This window comes from Lathyrus oleraceus, chromosome 1 (assembly GCF_024323335.1).
Source record: "Lathyrus oleraceus cultivar Zhongwan6 chromosome 1, CAAS_Psat_ZW6_1.0, whole genome shotgun sequence".
Classification (NCBI taxonomy): Eukaryota; Viridiplantae; Streptophyta; class Magnoliopsida; order Fabales; family Fabaceae; genus Lathyrus; species Lathyrus oleraceus.
The window spans coordinates 29,769,331-29,791,651 of record NC_066579.1 but is presented as its reverse complement, the minus strand read 5'-3'; the positions used below and the strand labels follow the sequence as shown (position 1 = coordinate 29,791,651).

The 22,321-nt window shown below is 37.3% G+C and overlaps 2 protein-coding genes across 7 annotated transcripts; one reads left to right on the top strand and one right to left on the bottom strand.

Annotated features, from left to right (window-relative positions):
- The first annotated feature begins 14,254 nt into the window (after positions 1–14,254).
- LOC127076560 (uncharacterized) lies at positions 14,255–15,904 on the top strand. Of its 5 annotated transcripts, XM_051018589.1 has the most exons (3): positions 14,268–14,417; positions 14,548–14,637; positions 14,892–15,904. In XM_051018589.1, exons 2-3 carry the CDS (start codon positions 14,608–14,610, stop codon positions 15,684–15,686), a joined length of 825 nt encoding a protein of 274 aa, XP_050874546.1. In that variant the 5' UTR covers positions 14,268–14,417; positions 14,548–14,607; the 3' UTR covers positions 15,687–15,904. The 5 variants fall into 5 exon arrangements, with proteins under 5 accessions (XP_050874473.1, XP_050874239.1, XP_050874314.1 ...); XM_051018516.1 differs by lacking the exon at positions 14,548–14,637 and having other exon boundaries at positions 14,255–14,417; positions 14,676–15,904; XM_051018282.1 differs by lacking the exon at positions 14,548–14,637 and having other exon boundaries at positions 14,260–14,417; positions 14,667–15,904.
- A 1,237-nt stretch (positions 15,905–17,141) lies between these two features.
- On the bottom strand, positions 17,142–19,929 carry LOC127076417 (ankyrin repeat domain-containing protein EMB506, chloroplastic). Of its 2 annotated transcripts, none has more exons than XM_051018171.1 (8): positions 19,696–19,929; positions 18,935–19,343; positions 18,417–18,496; positions 18,238–18,336; positions 18,058–18,156; positions 17,872–17,970; positions 17,691–17,789; positions 17,142–17,560 (listed from the first exon to the last, which is right to left on the bottom strand). In XM_051018171.1, exons 2-8 carry the CDS (start codon positions 19,332–19,334, stop codon positions 17,465–17,467), a joined length of 972 nt encoding a protein of 323 aa, XP_050874128.1. In that variant the 5' UTR covers positions 19,335–19,343; positions 19,696–19,929; the 3' UTR covers positions 17,142–17,464. The 2 variants fall into 2 exon arrangements, with proteins under 2 accessions (XP_050874128.1, XP_050874061.1); XM_051018104.1 differs by having other exon boundaries at positions 19,665–19,819.
- Positions 19,930–22,321: the final 2,392 nt, after the last annotated feature.

Below are 22,321 nucleotides of genomic sequence, written 5' to 3'. Positions count from 1 at the left end.
CACTAGTGTTTGAGAATCTGAGGGGCCAAGAGCGTCACTACCAACTACAAAAGATGGTCTGTTGAGGTAGTTAGATAAGTCGGCATAGTCTTCAATATGCATCGAGGGTGCATCGTCGTAGCTGAGTTCATGACCCATGCCAGAGTAATTGGGTTGTGGTTGACTCATTGGTGGGAGACCGGGACGGTTGAAGGGAGACATGGGTGTGAATGATGCGTCGAGGAAAGGTTGGAATGGTTGTTGGGGTGTTTGGTAGAGATAGGATTGTTGGATGTTTTGGTTTTGTGAGGTTTGGGCTTCTTGGCTATGGTAGGAGAAGGGGCGGTTGGTGTTGAATGATCGTTGGGTGTTTTGGCTAAGGTGACTTTGGTAGGGTGATGAGGTGGGTGCGAAGCGATGTTGGGTCTCAGGTTGATGGTCAATTTGTTGGTGGTGGTATGGGGTATGCTCTTGGTATTCGGGTTAGGTGTATGACATGTTTTGGTTGTATGTTTGTGTGTTGGTTGAACGGAACGTGTGACAGACGGGGGGTTGTGTGTATCCGGTATGACACTGTTGTTGGGGGTTTGATGTTGAGGTGTCAGGTGTGTAAGTCATCTGGCGTGGGTCGTAGAGGTACATATCCTCGGCGATGAATTGAAAACCAATCGATCTGTACCAAGCCATATAAGTACGACTTGGTTTTTCTTCATATGGCATGATTGCGTCAGTTAAGACATGGTCATGGCGGTGCTTCCATTTGCGACACTCCGATCTTGCGAAGCTTTCCATGGATTGAAGTTCCATTGGTCGTTAACTTTGCACAGATGCCACTCTCCTAGGCTTGCTGGGGGATCTGGGATGTTTTGGGGAATATCGAACTGCAACTTCACACGATCATTGTTGTGCATCTCCATAGTTGTGAACTGTATTATCGGTGTGTATGCAGTCCATACGGCCGCGTCTTCAGCGTTGACCTCATGGTCATGATCAAAATTAAGGTATGGACGCCAAATGAATTGAAATGTGAAAGAAGATAGGATTATAATCTAGGTAGAAGAAGTTAACAAATTATAACGAAATAAATTAAGTTATTATCCTTACGTCTGTCGGTCGAAGGTGATCCAACAGATTGTGATACTGAGTAATACAGTGTCTAGGACATCTGTTATAACTCATTCCACGTGCAGACCATCTACACCAAAAAGGTAGGAATATTAGTTAGAGATAATAATCTTTAAAGAAGTAAGTAAAGATATAGCAATTTAAACAACTTACTTTTGTGCATAAGGGAATGTGAAATGATTGTTGTTGACGGGTGCTAGGGACGGTAGTCTTGACCAACCCCATGCTTGTAGCAAAACAGCACATCCAGAAAATATAGATGTGTCTTTGTGTGAGTTTTTGCACAAGGAGCTATAGAGATAGGCTAGACAAGCAGATCCCCAACTGTAACTTCCTATTCTATCTACGTGTCTAAGTAAAGGTAAATATATCATATGCATGCTAGAACCACTACCTTCGGGAAATAAAAACGAACCAATTAACAGCATAATGTAACACCTAGTTTTTACTATTCGAGCATCTTCGATAGAATGCTCATCTAAGTATAAACTATTATAGTATGACTTAAGGCGTGAAAGTAGTATACCTTGACCTCTTGCGTTATCATCTAACAAATCAGTCTCCAAAAGGTCCATGCAAATTGAATTTACATAGTTGGTTTTACCATTAACAGCCTTACCTTCAATGGGCAGTCCCAAAAGCATATAGACGTGTTCTAACGTCACGGTACACTCACCGGTTGGGAACCAAAATGTGTGTGTCTCTGGACGCCATCTTTCACATAAAGCAAGAATGAATTTGTTATCTACGGACCAAGACAAAATCTTGCTTATGTGACCAAAATCGGCGAGTTCAACATAAGGTTGAATCATTAGGTCCATATGGACATGTTCGTGGACCCGAGTCCGGAACCTTGAAACATCCTATAAAAGAAAGAACAAAAAACTTGACTAAGTTGGTATGTTAAAATAAAAGGGACCTCTATTAAAAAAAATAACAAAAGAAAAAAACTTACATAAGTTTCTATGTTCGCAACCGTTCCTCTATGCATTTCGCTCATTGTGAGGATAGACATTTTGTCAGGGAAGAAAATGGTTGGTGCATATGAAACTACAAGAAGTTATTGCAGATGAAATTGCAGAAGAAGTATTGTAGAAGAAGTAGTGAGAGTGATGGTGTGGATGTATTTATAGGAAAATGAATGGGAGCGTGAAAAGTTGTGCTTGCATGGTGTCTCCAATTGAATTGGCACCCATGTACAACTTGTACATGGTGTCGCCATTCAAATTGGCGCCTCCATAGGGACATGCATGCAAGACCTAGGTCTGATTGCTTGGTTTCGAGGTCTGCATGCATGCTTTGACAAGGTGTCTCCAAATGGATTGGTGCCCATGTGCAAGGAATGAATGGGGGCGCCAATTCAATTGGAGTGTGTGTCTGCATGTCTGACACGTGGTTGTCCTCTCTCTTGCATGATGAACATGTCACTTCTTAGTAGTTTGCATGGTTGACACATCATTTCGGACTAGCTTGCATGTGCGACACATCACTTCGAACTAGCTAGCATGTGAGACACATCATTTCCCTATTTAAATGTCTTGCTATCAACATCCAAGACACATCACTCACATTCATATGCAGCAAGAAAATAGTTTTCATCTGCACAATATCATCTTCACCAAAATACAGTGTCAACGTTCACTGCAATGGTGAAACATACGAGTTTGAGTTATATGGTTTTTGTTTTCGAAACATTGATACCATTAGACTTACGATCAAGAGAAATGCAACATTCTTGCATTTGAAAAAAAGAATACAATCTTGTATAGGATCAGGTATTGTGTTAAAGATCACGTATCAAAATCCAATATTTTTTTAGAATAGTCAATGCACGTTTTTCCCGCTTAAGGTACGAGACGATGAAGATGTTGAATACATGTTTGTTAGTCATGAACATTCAGGCTGCAACTGTATTGAGTTGTACATTACTCTTCAACCATGTATACCGTCTCAGCAGTCTCAAATAACCAGTCAGGATGAATCTGGTGAGTTTGATCCATAATGGTCAGATGACATTAACCCAGAAGCAGAAGCAGAAGTTGACGTCATTGATGAAGAAGAAGAGGATACCGAGATACAGTTTGATCAGATGCTAAACAACGACATTGAAGATGATGATCAACCACCACCGATACCTCCTAGTCATGTCTACAATCCGCCTCAACATATGACAATTTTGGATATGCACGACGATGATACATCCAACAGTGTTTTCTATAACCCGTATCCACGATCAGAAGGAGAATTAAAGGTGGGAGACATGTTTCGTACCAAAGAAGAATGTGTGCGAGCTATCAAAAAATTCCACATGAAAAACTATGTTTATTTTACAATGAAACGCATTGATTCAAGAAGGTATGTTATCGAATGTCGTAACATCCTTTGTAAGTTTCGGTTGGTTGTGTCTTACAAAAAGAAAAATGACTCTTGGGAGATCGCTTCAATAGACCCACCTTACAGTTGCATTGCAACTAACGTTGAACAAGATCACTGTAAACTAAGCGCTGCATTGATATGTCAAGACATTTTGCCGTTGGTTAATAAAGACCCATCGGTGAAGGTGAGTATTGTAACACCCTTCTACCCGAACGACATATTTAATTATATTATCAGAGTACAACATGTAGAAGAGTTTACATTCCTTACAACATAACACTTATTCCATTTCAACATAACATATATTATTTAATATTTAAATCTTCGCAGCGGACAACAACACAAATATTATAATTCATCATATAACAATTCATAATAATGTTTCAACATTATCTAAACAAAACATTTCAACATTAGTCATCATAGACAACGTAAATAATATTATAGTATCTATCGAATCCCATAATCCCGGTGTCACATGACCAGAGCATTTGACTCGACTCTGTAGAATAACTCTACACTTATTCCTCGAACCTCAACAATATCTACTCCGCTTTATCTGCACATTGCTCATCATAGATGAACATAAACACATGCAGAAGGGGTGAGAATTACATTATTAAATAATAGTATAGCGACAGAAATATAAACATAAATATATTTCACATATGCCAACACAGCTCATCATAATCATCATAATCAACATACTCATGAACATCAACAAACAACATATCAAATGCAATGCACACACCCATGCATGACTCAACACGACTCGGTATACCCATTTTGTGACCAACTACAGGATCACCACTCCCAGATTCATCACCATAGAATCCGAGTTCCCCGTAAGGAACCAAGCCTCTCAACAAGCCCGGAGTCAACAACATCATTGGAACTCAGTCCGTTCATCACTAGGCATCGGCCTTTCATGAATGCATGCACACCAAGCATGCATCATAATCAACATAGCAACAACAGCATCATATAGTCATGTTATCATCATCATTAACACATTCTATCATAAAAGCATATCACATCATGCCACATGATCAAACACAGTATTATCACACTCTACTAATATCTATACCACTCAAAGCAACGGGAAATGATCCCTCGTATCCTATGCATCAGCTAAGTTACCTCGCTCAGCCTAAACAACCGAAACTGCACAACAACAGCCCAGGAAAGACCACAAGTCTGCCCATACGCGTATTGCCTATGTTCATACGCGTATTGCCCACGCCTGACCAAATCCATACGCGTATTGGCCATTCCCATACGCGTATGCTACGCGTATCACTTCCCCATACGCGTACCACCAGAGACCATTTCACGTTCAAAATTCCATCTTCCTCATCCATACGCGTATTGCCTAGTGCCATACGCGTACCAGGCCATCTCATACGCGTATTGCCTAGTGCCATACGCGTATGACCAGAAACCAGATTTCCAGATCTGCAATGGCTCCCTCTGCTACGAGATCTATCCAAATTCATCCCTCCACAGTCCAAATTTCACACAAAATCACTCATATCATCTAATACAATTAGTCTCCTATTCGATTTCACAAATCCTAACATCATTGCATATAATTTCTACGAATTCCTTCGATTAAAATCCCAATTTCGTTCATCTAATATTTCACCATTTTCAGCATATTATTATTTAATAAGGTTCAGACCCCTTACCTCTTTGGATTGAAGGAAGCTCTGAGCAATCTTTGGCCTTTTCCTCTTCCTTCTCTTTCTCTTCAGCGTTTCTCCCCTTTCTCTGACTCTGAGGCAACAACACGTGAAAACTCTGAGTTCTCCCTTTGGCCTCTTATCAAATTTCCACTTTTACCCTTCCACTCTTCATATTCCATTTATTTTATTATTTAATTATTATTAAAATAAATAACACCTATAATAATAATAATAATAATAATTCCCAATATTATTTAATAATTCCTTTTTACCTTCAAATAATCATATTAAATAATATTTAAATTATTCTAACGATAATCGGGGTGTTACAACTCTCCCCCACTAAAAGAGTTTTCGTCCTCGAAAACATACCTCAAGCAAATAGAGCCGGATACGACTCCTTCATCTGATCTTCACGCTCCCAAGTCAAGCTCTCACCAGCTGGACCTCCCCAAACAACTTTCACTAGAGCAATTTTCTTACCTCTCAGGGTCTTCTCTTCTCGGTCATCTATCCGAATTGGCAACACCTCAACGGTCAAATTATCCCTCACCTGGATATCATCCAACTGAACAACATGCGAAGGATCCGTAATATATTTTCTCAACTGAGATACATGAAACACATCATGCAGATTAGAAAGCGACGGCGGTAAAGCTATCCGATACGCCACTTCCCCAACCCTCTTCAAAATCTGATACGGACCCACAAACCTCGGAGTAAGCTTTTTAGACTTTAAAGCTCTACCCACACCCGTCGTCGGAGTAACTCTCAAGAACACATGATCTCCCTCTTGGAACTCAAGTGCCTTTCTCCTGTTATCATGATAACTCTTCTGACGACTCTGAGAAATCTTCATTTTCTCCTGAATCATCTTAACCCTTTCAGTCGTCTGCTGCACAATCTCAGGTCCGAGTACAACACTCTCACCTGATTCATACCAACACAATGGAGTTCTACACCTCCTACCATACAATGCTTCATATGGAGCCATACCGATACTAGCATGAAAACTATTATTATAAGTAAACTCCACCAACGGCAAATAACTATCCCAAGAACCACTCTGCTCCAACACACAAGCTCTCAACAAATCCTCCAAGGATTGGATAGTTCTTTCGGTCTGACCATCAGTCTGAGGATGATAAGCTGAACTCAACCTCAACTTAGTTCCCAACGCTTTCTGTAAACTTTCCCAAAATCTAGAAGTAAATCTGGGATCTCTATCAGACACAATACTGGATGGAATACCATGCAGCCTCACTATCTCCTCAATATACAACTCTGCCAACTTCTCTAAAGAGTGATTAATCTTCATCGGCAAGAAATGCGCCGACTTAGTCAATCGATCCACAATCACCCAAATAGAATCATTACCTTTCACTGTCCTCGGCAATCCCGTCACAAAATCCATGGAAATGCTATCCCACTTCCATTCAGGAATCTTCAAAGGTTGCATCATACCTGCCGGTTTCTGATGTTCAATCTTTGACTTCTGACAAGTCAAACAGGCATACACAAACTTAGCAACATCTCTTTTCATACCAGTCCACCAAAACAACTTCTTCAAATCTTGATACATTTTAGTTGCACCTGGATGGATGCTCAATCCACTCCTATGGCCCTCTTCAAGAATACTCTTTTTCAATTCAGACACCTCAGGAACACAAACTCTACCTTTAAATCGCAGGATGCCATTCTCATCAATCTCAAAATTACCACCATTACCCTGGTTAACCATAGTAATATGATCAACTAGAGCGACATCAACTTGCTGACCATTCCGAATATCTTCCAGAATTCCACTAGTCAACTTCAGCATACCCAACTTTACACTATCGGCGGAAACTTCACAACCCAAACTCATATCACGGAACTGTTCAATTAACTCAAGCTCCCGAACCATCATCATAGACATATGTAGAGACTTCCTACTCAGCGCGTCTGCAACTACATTAGCCTTACCGGGATGATAACTTAATTCAAAGTCAAAATCCTTCAGTAATTCTAACCACCTTCTCTGCCTCATATTTAACTCTTTCTGATCAAACAGGTACTTCAGACTCTTGTGATCACTGAACACTTCGAATCTGGAACCATACAGATAATGCCTCCACATTTTCAACACAAATACAACAGCTGCAAGTTCTAGATCATGCGTAGGATAATTCCTCTCATGAACTTTCAACTGTCTAGAAGCATAAGCTACAACTTTACCGTTCTGCATCAAAACACCACCAAGACCCATCAAAGAAGCATCACAATAAACAACGAAGGACTCACCAGGATTAGGCAATATCAACACTGGAGCACTGGTCAACCGCCTCTTCAACTCAACAAAACTCGCTTCACAAGCTGTATCCCACACATACACTTGACCCTTCTTAGTCAACTGCGTCAACGACAATGCCAACTTAGAGAAGCCCTCAATAAATCTGCGATAATAACCAGCTAACCCCAGAAAACTGCGTATCTCAGTAGCAGACTTTGGAGTCTCCCACTGTAATACAGCAACAACTTTAGCAGGATCAACAGAAATCCCACCACTCGAAATCACATGGCCAAGGAAACTCACTTCCTTCAACCAGAACTCACATTTAGATAACTTTGCATATAATTTCTTTTCTCTTAACACCTGCAAAACAATTCTCAGATGTCCTGCATGCTCTTCTTCCGTCTTAGAATATATCAATATATCATCTATGAACACCACAACAAAATTATCAAGGTACGGATGAAATATACGATTCATATATTCCATAAACACACCTGGAGCATTAGACACACCGAACGGCATCACAGTGTATTCATAATGACCATACCTCGTACGGAAAGCAGTCTTCGCAATATCATCTGACTTCACTCGGATCTGATGATAACCCGACCGCAAATCAATCTTACTGAAAACATGCGCTCCAACCAACTGGTCCATCAAATCATCAATCCTCGGCAATGGATACCGATTCTTGATAGTCACCTTATTCAACTACCGATAATCGACACACAACCTCATCGTACCTTCTTTCTTCTTCACTAACAATACTGGTGCACCCCAAGGAGAAACACTTGGACGCACAAACTTCTTCTCAAGCAATTCTTCAAGTTGCTTCTTCAATTCAACTAATTCAGTTGCCGACATTCTATAAGGAGACATCGACACCGGACTCGTACCTGGTACTAAGTCAATGGCAAATTCGACTTCACGTTCTGGAGGTAATTCACTTACATCCTCCGGAAACACATCCTGAAATTCACAGACAACAGGCAAATCTACACTCACCACTTTCTTATCCGTTTGCAGAGACGCAAATAAAGCGAATATCTGAGCTTCATCTTTCACAAATTCCCCCACCTGCCTAGCAGATAGAAATCTGGCCTCATCATTCTCACCAACTTCAGAAAACCGCACCGTCTTACTATAGCAGTTGATAAACACGCCATAGAATTCTAGCCAATTCATTCCCAGAATAATATCAATTTGGTGCAAGGGTAAGCACACCAAATCAACCACGAACTCTCTCTCAAAGATCGTCAAACGACAACCTCGACAGACAACAGAAGTCTTCACAGAACCATTAGCAGGAGTATCTATCACCATACTTCCGCCTAGGGACGACATAATCACACCAATCCTGGTCGCACACTCATACGAAATAAACGAATGAGTAGCACCAGTGTCAACAATAGCAAGCAATTCAACATTATTAATCAAGCAAGTACCTTTAATCAGATTATCTTCTTTAGGAGTTTCAGTCCCACTCAGAGCAAACACCCTACCAGTAGTATGAGCTGCAGTAGCCGCCTTCTTCGGTTTCGAGCACTGCGAACTGATATGGCCTTTCTCGCCACAATTAAAACATGTCGGACCAGCATCCTTACATTCCGTAACTCTATGACCAGCCTGACCGCATCGGAAACATCTCAGCATTTTCTTGGTACAGCTATCAGCACGGTGGCCTGGCTCGCCACACTTGAAACATTTACCAGCTATGGAAGATCCTCCCCCACTTGGCTTCTTCTCATCTGCCACTTTCTGCTTACCTTTACCATTTGGAGATGCATAAGGACTACCACGATCCTTATTCTTCTTCTCACTAAGACTCTTGTAATGAGCAGTCCTAGCCTTGCTATCTTCATCAAATATCCTGCACTTATTAACCAGTGTAGGAAACCTACGAATCTCCTGGTAACCAATGCCTTGTTTGATTTCGGGACGCAACCCGTTCTCAAACTTGACACACTTGGATTCCTCAGCATCAGCATTATTATAATGAGGACAATACTGCACCAGCTCCTCAAACTTCGAAGCGTAATCAGCAACAGACATGTTACCCTGCTTCAGTTCTAGAAATTCCATCTCCTTCTTACATCGCACATCAGCAGGAAAATATTTCTCCAGAAAGGCCGTCTTGAACCTTTCCCAAGTCATCTCAGCACCTGGTACTGCAATTCTCTGGCGAGTGTTATCTCACCAGTTTTCAGCCTCTTCAGATAACATATGCGTACCAAACTGCACCTTCTGTGCTTCAGTACACGTCATCACCCGGAAAATCTTCTCAATTTCCTTCAGCCAAATCTGAGCACCATCTGGATCATAGCGCCCTTTGAATGTAGGAGGGTTATTCTTCAGAAACCTTCCCAAATTCCTAAACTCGTCGACCGGCGGATTCTGCTGCGCCTGCATAGCCTGCGCCATAGCAGCCAAAGCCTCAGCCATCGCACGGTCATTTTCTCCAGCCATACTCTGCACAACACAACCACAACCGTTAAATATCGACAGTGTCATTTACACTAATCGACCAACAGGGAAAACCTCACATTATGACTCGACTGGACTGACCATGCTCTGATACCACTAATGTAACACCCTTCTACCCGAACGACATATTTAATTATATTATCAGAGTACAACATGTAGAAGAGTTTACATTCCTTACAACATAACACTTATTCCATTTCAACATAACATATATTATTTAATATTTAAATCTTCGCAGCGGACAACAACACAAATATTATAATTCATCATATAACAATTCATAATAATGTTTCAACATTATCTAAACAAAACATTTCAACATTAGTCATCATAGACAACGTAAATAATATTATAGTATCTATCGAATCCCATAATCCCGGTGTCACATGACCAGAGCATTTGACTCGACTCTGTAGAATAACTCTACACTTATTCCTCGAACCTCAACAATATCTACTCCGCTTTATCTGCACATTGCTCATCATAGATGAACATAAACACATGCAGAAGGGGTGAGAATTACATTATTAAATAATAGTATAGCGACAGAAATATAAACATAAATATATTTCACATATGCCAACACAGCTCATCATAATCATCATAATCAACATACTCATGAACATCAACAAACAACATATCAAATGCAATGCACACACCCATGCATGACTCAACACGACTCGGTATACCCATTTTGTGACCAACTACAGGATCACCACTCCCAGATTCATCACCATAGAATCCGAGTTCCCCGTAAGGAACCAAGCCTCTCAACAAGCCCGGAGTCAACAACATCATTGGAACTCAGTCCGTTCATCACTAGGCATCGGCCTTTCATGAATGCATGCACACCAAGCATGCATCATAATCAACATAGCAACAACAGCATCATATAGTCATGTTATCATCATCATTAACACATTCTATCATAAAAGCATATCACATCATGCCACATGATCAAACACAGTATTATCACACTCTACTAATATCTATACCACTCAAAGCAACGGGAAATGATCCCTCGTATCCTATGCATCAGCTAAGTTACCTCGCTCAGCCTAAACAACCGAAACTGCACAACAACAGCCCAGGAAAGACCACAAGTCTGCCCATACGCGTATTGCCTATGTTCATACGCGTATTGCCCACGCCTGACCAAATCCATACGCGTATTGGCCATTCCCATACGCGTATGCTATGCGTATCACTTCCCCATACGCGTACCACCAGAGACCATTTCACGTTCAAAATTCCATCTTCCTCATCCATACACGTATTGCCTAGTGCCATACGCGTACCAGGCCATCTCATACGCGTATTGCCTAGTGCCATACGCGTATGACCAGAAACCAGATTTCCAGATCTGCAATGGCTCCCTCTGCTACGAGATCTATCCAAATTCATCCCTCCACAGTCCAAATTTCACACAAAATCACTCATATCATCTAATACAATTAGTCTCCTATTCGATTTCACAAATCCTAACATCATTGCATATAATTTCTACGAATTCCTTCGATTAAAATCCCAATTTCGTTCATCTAATATTTCACCATTTTCAGCATATTATTATTTAATAAGGTTCAGACCCCTTACCTCTTTGGATTGAAGGAAGCTCTGAGCAATCTTTGGCCTTTTCCTCTTCCTTCTCTTTCTCTTCAGCGTTTCTCCCCTTTCTCTGACTCTGAGGCAACAACACGTGAAAACTCTGAGTTCTCCCTTTGGCCTCTTATCAAATTTCCACTTTTACCCTTCCACTCTTCATATTCCATTTATTTTATTATTTAATTATTATTAAAATAAATAACACCTATAATAATAATAATAATAATAATTCCCAATATTATTTAATAATTCCTTTTTACCTTCAAATAATCATATTAAATAATATTTAAATTATTCTAACGATAATCGGGGTGTTACAAGTATAATCATATCCAATATCAGAACAACATATAATTATACTTCATCTTACAAGAAAGCCTGAATTGCAAGGACAAAGGTTGTTGAACAGGTATTCTGCAACTGGGAGGATTCATACAAAGAATTGCCACGGTTTTTATGAGCCCTTAAAACATATGTCCCAGGAATTGTGGCAATTATGGAGACATTGCCAACAATGATGCCAGATGGAACCTGTGTTACAGGTAATAGAATCTTACACCGTCTCTTTTGGGCGTTTAACACATGCATCAAAGGTTTCGCATTATGCAAACATATTATTCAAATTGATGGCACTTGGTTATACGACAAATGCAAGGGTACTTTGCTTTTGGAGGTTGCACAAGACGACAACAACAATGTCTTTCCCATTGCCTTTGCTCTGATTGAAGGTGAAACAGCTGGTGGATGGGGTTTCTTTCTTCGACATCTCAGAACGCATGTGGCTCCACAAGTTAATCTCTGTTTGATTTCTGATAGACATGCTGCCATTGAGAGTGCCTACAACAACCATGACAACGGATGGCATGATCCTCCTTCTACCCATGTCTATTGCATCATACATATTGCACAAAACTTCATGCGTGCAATAAAAGATAAGAATCTTCGCAAGAAGGTGGTGAATGCTGGGTATGCTCTAACTCAGCCGTCATTTCAATATTATCGTGATCAAATTAGACTTTCTAATGAAGACGCATGAAGATGGCTAAATAACATACCAGTATAGCAGTGGACAAGGGCATTTGACAGAGGTTGTCGATGGGGCCACATGACAACAAACCTTGTGGAATGCATGAACGGTGTATTCAAAGGAATTAGAAATCTGCCAATAACCGCCTTGGTAAGATCGACCTATTATAGGTTGGCTTCTACGTTCGCAACCAGAGGTGAAAGATGGAGTGCGGTGTTAATGTCCGGGCAAGTATTCAGTGAGTGTGCATGAAAGTCATGAAAGAGGAAAGCATCAAAGCTAGCACACACGCTGTAACAGTCTTTGACCGTCATAGGCAAAATTTCAGCGTCCAGGAAACAATGGACCACAACGAGGGGATACCAAATGTAGCCTATGTTGTTAGACTAAACAGAAGTTGGTGTGATTGTGGAAAATTCCAGGCCTTCCGCATTCCTTGCTCCCATGTCATTACAGCATGCGATTATACTCGTCAAGACGCTTACAACCATTTATATTATGTGTACAAGGTTGTCACCGTCATGAATGTATATAATCAAAGTTTCTCGGTACTACCAATGGAGGAATATTGGCCTTCATATAAAGGTGATATAGTTTGGCACAACGACGAGATGCGTAGAAAGAAAAAAGGAATGTCAAACAGCACACGTATTAGGACAGAAATGGATTCCACAGATAAAAGGATAAGATTAAGTAGTATTTGTCGTCAACCAGGATACAACAAGAACAATTGTCCCAATCGAGGAGCATCATCTGGGTCTTAAGCTTTTTGTAACATTGTATTTATGTAACGTTCAATCATTATATATCATTAAGTTTTTGTTACAACGGGGTTCACAACAAACATCAGTACAAAATAAGCTATCTGAAAACAAAAATATTTCTAACTGATTACAACAATCAAATTGATGTCATCTCGACCGAACATCATTTCCCTAGCATCCTTATCAGTCTTCATTCGCACCCAACCAAAGATACCGTCGAGTCTCTCAATACTTCTAATTTTTTCCCCTTCTGGTATTTTCCCATCTAACCAACGAATCAGCTCCCTCTTTCAGTTGATCGAACGTAGTGATGTTCCAGAACAGCATCAGCATTTGAGGTTTGTCTCTCGCATAAATCACATTTCTGTATCGGCGACGAACACCAAACATGATTGCCAAATGATTAAATGAGATGTGGAACAATGACTCGCACAACACATCTATTTATAATATAAAAAAATTGCATTTTACACCGAGGCGTCAATCCAATTGGCGCCTCCTCTCAAGTTATACACAAGAGCGTCAATTGGATTGGTTATAACACATGCCCTAGCCAATCCAATTGGCGTCTGCATTCAATTTTTAAGAGGAGTCGCCAATGATATTTTGAGAATTTTCTTTAAAAAATGGATTATATTTGTAAAAAATTCTAAAAACCTCTTAGCATAACTAAAAGAAAAAAATTCTACATATCTTACGTACATTAATTCGAATATTAATTAAAAAGAACATTTACACAATTTTTTTATGAGTAATTGAAATACACTGACAGTATAAAAGGATTTTACACTGTCAGTGAATCATAGACGTCGGATATTAAAAGAAGTTTGATTTTTATTTTAAAAATTTATAAAGTAATACAAACGGATGATGATGATCAATCGACGGTATAAATTTTTTTACACTGAGAGTATATAGTAATTAACCTTTTTTTTATTTTTTTTAGGAAATTAGTAGAATATTTGCTGGACGGAGGAGTAAAAGAAAATAGCACTCAACCTCTGGTGGCCTCCATTCACTTTCGCTCTCCTCAACGTTACCTCAAAAGCCACTGCATCACAGGTCAATCGCCGCCGCAACACCTCGAGTCTAGCCCGGTACCACTCTCTCTTTACTATATCTTTGAACCTTTGATTTCTTGTTGCAAATATTTGGTTCCCAGTTTAATCAATTCATAAAATATGATTGTTTCTGATTGGGGATAATTGCCATACATATATGAACTAGGGTTAAGAAGCATGAGTTGATCCATTTCGATTGCGAATAATCATACTTGATTACATTTCTATGCTTTTGCACTCCAGATATTTGAAGAAAGTAAGTTCAGTTCATCTTTTTTTTTTAAGAGAATGCAGAATATGAAAGAGGAAGAGGTGAATTGTTGCCAGATTCAGGAATGGTACCCAAACTTCAAATCTGTATCAATCAAGACTTTAATTCACCAACTACCCGAACCTTTCGTTGAGTACCTTCTTGATGACTCTGGACCCTTTCTATTGCCTGCTTCCGTCTTAAACGAAGACGCATTACCCAATAGAATTCGCAATCCTGACGATGAAGAAGATTTTCAGGTGTCAGAGGGATCTGATGATGAAGCAGAAGAATCTCCTCCGCCGCCTTCTTTTCCAGAACTCGAATTGAAAGTTAAGGAATCGATCGAGTCCCTTGGCGGTGCAGTCTTCCCCAAACTGAATTGGAGTGCTCCGAAAGATTCAGCTTGGATAAGTACTTCTGGTACTCTTCGATGCACGACTTTCAGTGAAATTGCGCTTCTGTTCCGAGCTTCTGACTCGTTAGTCCATGACTTGTGTCATGCTTATGATTCTTGCCATGATAAACGTACGTCTCGACCCCAGCATTTCTTTCTTGCTCTCCGTAAATGGTATCCGTCGCTTAAGCCAGACATGGAGTTTCGTTGTTTTGTACAGAATCAGAAACTAGTCGGAGTTTCTCAGCGGGAGGTTACTACTTTTTATCCCGTTCTGCTCGAAAAGAAGAATGATATCATGTTAGTGATACACGCATTTTTCAACAATCATGTGAGAGGTAAATTTGGGTTGGAAAACTACACGTTTGATGTTTACATTACGAATGATGAGAGAGTTAAGATTGTGGATTTCAACCCTTGGGGTGGCTTTACATTATCATTGTTGTTTACATGGGATGAATTAGAGCATGTCCATGGTGAAGGAGATGATGTGGAGTTTAGAATTGTGGAAGATCGATGCGGTGTTAGGCCGGGCCTGAAAACAGCAGTTCCATATGATTACTTGGATACCAGTCAAGGGAGTGGTTGGGATCAATTTCTAAGGAATGCTGATCAAGAGATGAGAAATCAACACAGGTCTCCAGAAGCTGGTGCATGATAACTTGTTTCTTGCTCTCAATTCTTAACTATGAGACTGCAACAGTGTTGTCAATCACAGATTGCAAAAATAGTAAATTGTTTGAAATTTTGTTATGCCGCAGATGCTATAGTGCCTGCCAAAACAATGTCAAATGTTCAAATTCTGCTACATTATTACTGTGCTTGTTGTAATAGAGATATTTAGTTATATATTATTTTGGATTTTTATTATTTAAATTATCCTAGTTACATGATCTTTCTGTTTACTCTTAATTATATATATTTTGTATGATTAGTCAAAGATTTAATTTAGGAAAACAACTCATATTCTGTTTACCCAATTTATTTGTCAATCCCAATTACAAAAACTTTTGGTGTAATTTTATGCAAAATGATTGTAGTCATCCTTCTATCCCAAACCAACAAAACAACTCATATTTTGGAAATATACCTCAAATCCACAACATAATCAGAATTTTCAAATTTCTCTTTTTATCTCAAATTGAGATGATAACTCACTTTGGAAGTTATCAATATTATACATCACCTTATCCATATCATATCAATAATTTTTATCTCAACCAACAAACTCTATTATATCTCACTAGGTTATTAGTGGTGTGCAATCAAACAATATCATAATTTTTATCTCAACCAACAAACCCCATTATGTCTCACAAGGTTCAAATAGTGGTGTGCAATCAAATGATTAAGATTGTGGAAAACAATAATTTTGCATTCAAGTGGCTTGGAAACTATTAACATCCATAACCACACTGACTTTGAACGTGGTGCATATATGGTGAAAATTTTAATTATTCTTATAATTATCTTGATAGAGCAATTTGGTAAGGAGAATGATAACAATTGAAAATTTACTTAAATTTATGTTTTTCATGCCTTTTATGCTAATAGTTTATTTTAACATTTATGTTTCTATATATATATATATATATATATATATATATATATATATATATATATATATATATATATATATATATATATATATATATATATATATATATATATATATATATATATATATATATATATATATATATATATATATATATATATATATATATATATATATATATATATATATATATATATATATATATATATATATATATATATATATATATATATATATATATATATATATATATATATATATATATATATATATGTTGAAATTATTTTATTTGAATTATATATTTTTATAGGTTAATGTAAAATATAAATATGGTGTCTAACTTTAGTTTTTGATGTATTGTATGAATATTTATAAAATATAGAAAATTTATAGTGGATCAGATTGAAAGAATCCAAATGGATACAATGAATATGGGTGCTCTAAGATGGATCACTATTATCAATACTTAAAATATTTAAAATTTCAACCACAAGAGACATTATTTCTTCAAAATAGTTGTCAACTAATAATAATTTTTATCTAAGACTAAGATAGTAACACCTCAACAGAAATTCTTATCTGTCATTTAAATATTATAAACAACTTTTCAATGGAAGACTTATAATCTGCACTATGTATTTGGTTTTTCACAAAACTATGAGTTAAAGCTATGCTGCAAAAAAAATCCCAGGATCATTGATGTCGAAGAAAGATTCGACTCTAAGATCTCCAAGATCTAGACAACTTCATTTTGAGAAAGATTTGTCTCTAAGATCTCCAATGAATGAAGAAGTGTGAAGCACCAATTAGAAGCACATAACATTTAACTGAAACTTCAACCTGGTTCTGCTCAATTACACCTCAGCACATTATAGAACTCAGTTGGCTGGAACTACCTTCAGTAATCTAGCCAGGTCATAAGACATGAAGTCCTTTCCATAACATAAGCTTAGATCCAGTGCTGTTTTTCCATCCTGAATCATTGCCAATAAATGAAGTTCTACTTCAACAACAAGTAAAAACGAATAATTCCACTATCGAGGCTAAGAATAAATAGAATCATAAACAACACATGTTCACCGTGTTGCATTTTAACAAAGTTACCTTATTTTTCATCATCCTATCTGCACCATTGACTAACAAAATTTTCGCTATATCTCTATTCCTGCTTTGAATGGCAACATGCAATGGGGTCCAACCTTCCTGAGAAAATTAATTGTAAATACCCCAAATTGAAGAAATTATTTACATGTAGAAAGAAACTTGTGTTATTAAAAGCGCTCACGTTATCTGCAACGTTGACATCAACATTGTATTTAATCAATAATTTCACAGTTTGCTTTGCACCAACTTGAACTGCATAATGAAGTGGAGTAGCTCCATCCTACCATATTAATAAGTACATAAAACACATAAATCAAATTTCAAGAATGCAGTCAACAGTTTATGAACATGAGGAATTTGTCCATACCTTATCCTTGACATGAGGACTTGCACCTTTCCGTAAAAGATGGCTTATAACCGCTTCCTTTTTACCTATAATTGCCTTATGAAGTGCAGTGAGACCTTCCTGTTGATCAAATTATCTTATTTAAGATTAGGCAAATGCTACGAAAAAAATGACATACATATATAATATAAACAAATGTACCTTATTGAGAAAATCAATATCGTAACCATTTTGAACAAGCTGGTCCATGCTATAAATTTGAAGTGATAAGGCAAGAGAGTGCAGTGGACTCCATTTTTCCTGAATACGTGAAAATAAGAGTTTAGGTATAGGTAAGAAAGCGGGGAAGTAGGATAGATAATGCAGAGTTACAGACTTACAGATGATATCTTTTCAAAGTTAGGAGTTACATTTTGTTGCAATATCTTTCTTTCTTCTGGTTCCAAAAGCTGTTCAACCTCTGCATGTATAAGAGTATCTACTTATATTAGCGGACTATTATACAATGTCAGAAAACATTCTACAATCTAATTGAGGCGAGCCGACAGTAAATATGGATACCTCTGTTAGCTGGGATTTAAGTTTTGGTTCACCACATTGTGAGAACCTACCTAGTCCCTTTTACTAGACCCAAGCCCCGTTGTTGTTTTTTCCTGTCATATCTAATTATTGTCATATAGAAGACAAGTAACTAACAAGGTTTAACACTTTGACAGAGCGTGCTTTAGTAAACCGATCAACTATCATGATTATGGCCAGCCAAAACTCAGTCGGATTATTATTTTTTCCAATCTGATACAGGTGCCTGGTTAGCTAACAAAGAAACATTTGGTCCAGTTTTCAGTACCATGACGTAAGGACTCCAGTAGAGAAAAAGAAACTCGAAAAACAAAAATACCTTTTTTAATACGCTCCTCATACTCGGCCTGTGAGGTGATATTAACACCGGCAGTTTGTGAAGTCTCTGTCTCTTCCCCATCACTTTCAAATCCAAGGCTCTCGTCTTCTTCAACACCATCCTCGTTATCACTGTCACTAGCAACATCTGGTTCTTCCCAAGTTCCATGTTCTTGTCGGGTTTTCAAATAAGACACTTCTCTGCTTGATTTGATTGCAACATTCCTCCCAACTAGGTAATTATCCCTAGAGAATAAGAGACATAACTTTTCTTTGGTCGTGCTTCCGTAAATTCTATTGAAACTGGTTCTCAATTTGGAGTTAGTGGCGGAATTAGTATTGATGGTAGAAAATGGAGCAAACTGATTAGAAAGAACTGATTTTGTAGCCAAACAATCCATTATGTTTTCCTGGATAAGAGCATTAGAGATCCTAAATTAAACTCAAACAAAAACTAGGTCATCTTAGATTGAAATTCTAAATCTTCAATCCAAACATACATTGATGGAACACACAATAACATTTTGCAGATAACAACATTAAGATAATATAACATATTTAAGAATCCGGACCTGGAATGCTAGGTTACAATTTGCACAAAAAAAATACACCCAATTCTAACAGTAACAAAAACAAAAGGGGGAAAATTATGTTTTTTTTTGTTAAAAGGTGTGAATTAGAAGAATAAAGTTACGGTAATTGAAGGTGGAAAAGAACGATGAGTGACGAACATGTTTGTATGTGGGTGTTGTGAGGACATACCGGACCGGTGAAAAGGTCTCGCCGCCGAGAAGGATCCGATGCAATGTTGAATGAGAGAAGTTGGATTTTGAATAGTCGGAGTTTGGATAAGTCTATGTAATGGAGCCGAATGGAGTGAAACAAACATGGTTTGGAATGGAAAAAGATAAATTGTTTGATGAGACTAAATTGGATGGAAAAAAATATAATTATAAAGTGATGGAACGAAATAAAATTTATATCATTTAATTTCGCTTCGTAGTTAGGGTATGTTTGGAGTGCTGATATGGATGAAATAGAATGGGGCGGAGTGGTAATTAACGAGATTCCATAGTTTGAATTTGCAAATATGATGAAATCCATTCCATCCGATTTCATCCAATTTGGGGTATATGTGATGGAATGAGACATTTTTAAATAAAATAACCAAACAATGGAGTGAGATCTATATTTCATTCCGCTCCGCTCCGTCATGTTCCATTTCGCTTCACTCCGTTATGTTTCATCAATCCAAACAAAGTTTAAGGATATGTTTGGATTTGTGGTGTGGGATGTAATGGAATGGAATGGTAACCAATGAGATTCTATTGTTTGAATTTACAAATAATTAATGGAATGGAATAGAACAGGATGGAATTCATTTCATCAAATTCCATCCAATTTGGGGTATATGTGAAGGAATGAGACATTTTAAATAAAATAATCAAACAATGAAGTGAGATATATATTTCATTCCGCTCTACTCCGTTTCGCTTCGTCATGTTCTATTTCGCTCTGTTCCGTTATTTTCCATCAATCCAAATATAATCTTAAAATTTAAATGATTTAAATAATAAAATATTATTTTATTCCATCTCATTTTACTTCGCCGCATCCTATTTCATCAATTCAAACAAAATTTAGGTAATTTCTTAGAATGTCATTAAGGAAAATGAGGTCGTCAAGATGTTAAAAAAAATTGTTTGTGTTGTTCTTACAACTTGTTTTGTTAATAAGGCAAATCCAAAAAAATATTCTGATTAAATTTCAAATTAATTTTTTAAAATTGATTCAAATTGATCAACATATTTTTATATTTATTTATTTTTTATTAATATAATATTTTATGTTAATTTATTATTTTATAATATTTATTATTTTATATTATTCATTAATTTAGTTTTTAATCTATTTATTTATACTATTTTTTTATTTTAATTATAATTGATCATTTTTATTTTATAATATTAATTTTTATATTATATGTTATATATTATATCAAATCAACTATTTATGAGTAATTTTATAATCTTAATAAAAATGTAGTTTGTAATTTGAATATCCAAAAATCGATTCAAATTAAACTCGTAAAATTGAATCAAATCGGATCAGATTTTTTTAATCAATCATTCAAAATCGAGCTGAATTGGATTATATTTATCTTTGGATCGAATGAATTTTTACCTCAAAACCGATCCAAACCGCATCGCGAATACCCCTAGTTATTACAATATTATACCTATTATCAAGTTTAATGTATTAGGTTGGTTAATATTTAGTATTTGCTAGCATAGGATAAATACATTTGTGTTATAAATATTGTTGTTGTTTTTTTCTTAATTAGTGGTTGGAGTCTACCTTATTAAAGATGAGTAAGTAAGATATCGCAAGTTCGAATCCGCAATCCTGCAGTTGATGTTCTTATACAGCTAACAAGTCATATGGACTTTAACGTTAGTTTTGGTTAATGGTAGTCCCACTAGCGAATTTGTGATGAAGAGGGGGTTGAGACAGTTTCATGTCCTAGTAGAAAAAATGTTGGATTTAGAAAATTTTAGAGGCTTCAAGTTTGATAACCAGAGTGATCAAATTTCTCACTTACAATACACAGACGATACGCTAATAATTGGAGCTAAAAGTTGGTATAATGTTAGAACCATTAAGGCGGCTTTTTAGTTATTTGAAATGATCTCAAATTTGAAGGTTGATTTCCATAAAAGTCTTTTAGTGGGGATAAATATTTCTCATGATTGGTTGGAGGTTGCCTCTAAGGCTTTGAATTGTCAATGTGAAAGATCCCCCTCCGTTTACTTAGGGCTTCCAATTGGGGCTAATCCTAGAAGATCAATTACTTAAAAACCAGTCATTAAATCGGTTTGAAAGAGACTATGAGAGTGGGCTAGTAAAAATCTATCAATTGGTGTAAGGGTGATTCTTATCAAATCAGTCTTGTCGGCATTCCCAGTCTACTACCTTTTGTTCTTTAAAGTTGCATCAGGTATCATCTCTCGCCTTGAATCTTTATTTATAAAATTTCTCTAGTGGGAGTTATGAAGAAAAAAATAGTTGGGTTAGTAGGAATAAGAACTGTAGAGGCTTGAAGGTTTGGGATTAGAAATTAAGAACTTGAGAATATTCAATTTGGCTTTACCGGGGAAATGGTTGTGGCGTCTCAGAACTGATAATGATAGTCTTTGGTTTTAAATTCCACCCCTTAAATAAGAAAGCCTTCTGGATCCTAGGATTGTTGATCTTAAATTAAGCTCTTTTTGGTGGAGAGATATTAACTTTGTGGAGAGAGGTGTTTCAAATGTGAGCTCAAATTGGTTCTCCGATAGAATTGAAAACTGGATTCAGATGAATGGAGGTGGTTAGATGGAGCTTCAAA

Excerpts from the sequence above, each read along its gene's own strand:
- LOC127076417 (XM_051018171.1), bottom strand. The coding sequence starts at position 19,334 with ATGGATTGTTTGGCTACAAAATCAGTTCTTTCTAATCAGTTTGCTCCA. Across the intron at positions 18,497-18,934 it reads TGAGGAGCGTATTAAAAAAG|AGGTTGAACAGCTTTTGGAA; the intron begins GTATTTTTGTTT and ends TTATACATGCAG. Across the intron at positions 17,561-17,690 it reads ATAGGATGATGAAAAATAAG|GATGGAAAAACAGCACTGGA; the intron begins GTAACTTTGTTA and ends GCAATGATTCAG.
- LOC127076560 (XM_051018282.1), top strand. The coding sequence starts at position 14,670 with ATGCAGAATATGAAAGAGGAAGAGGTGAATTGTTGCCAGATTCAGGAA.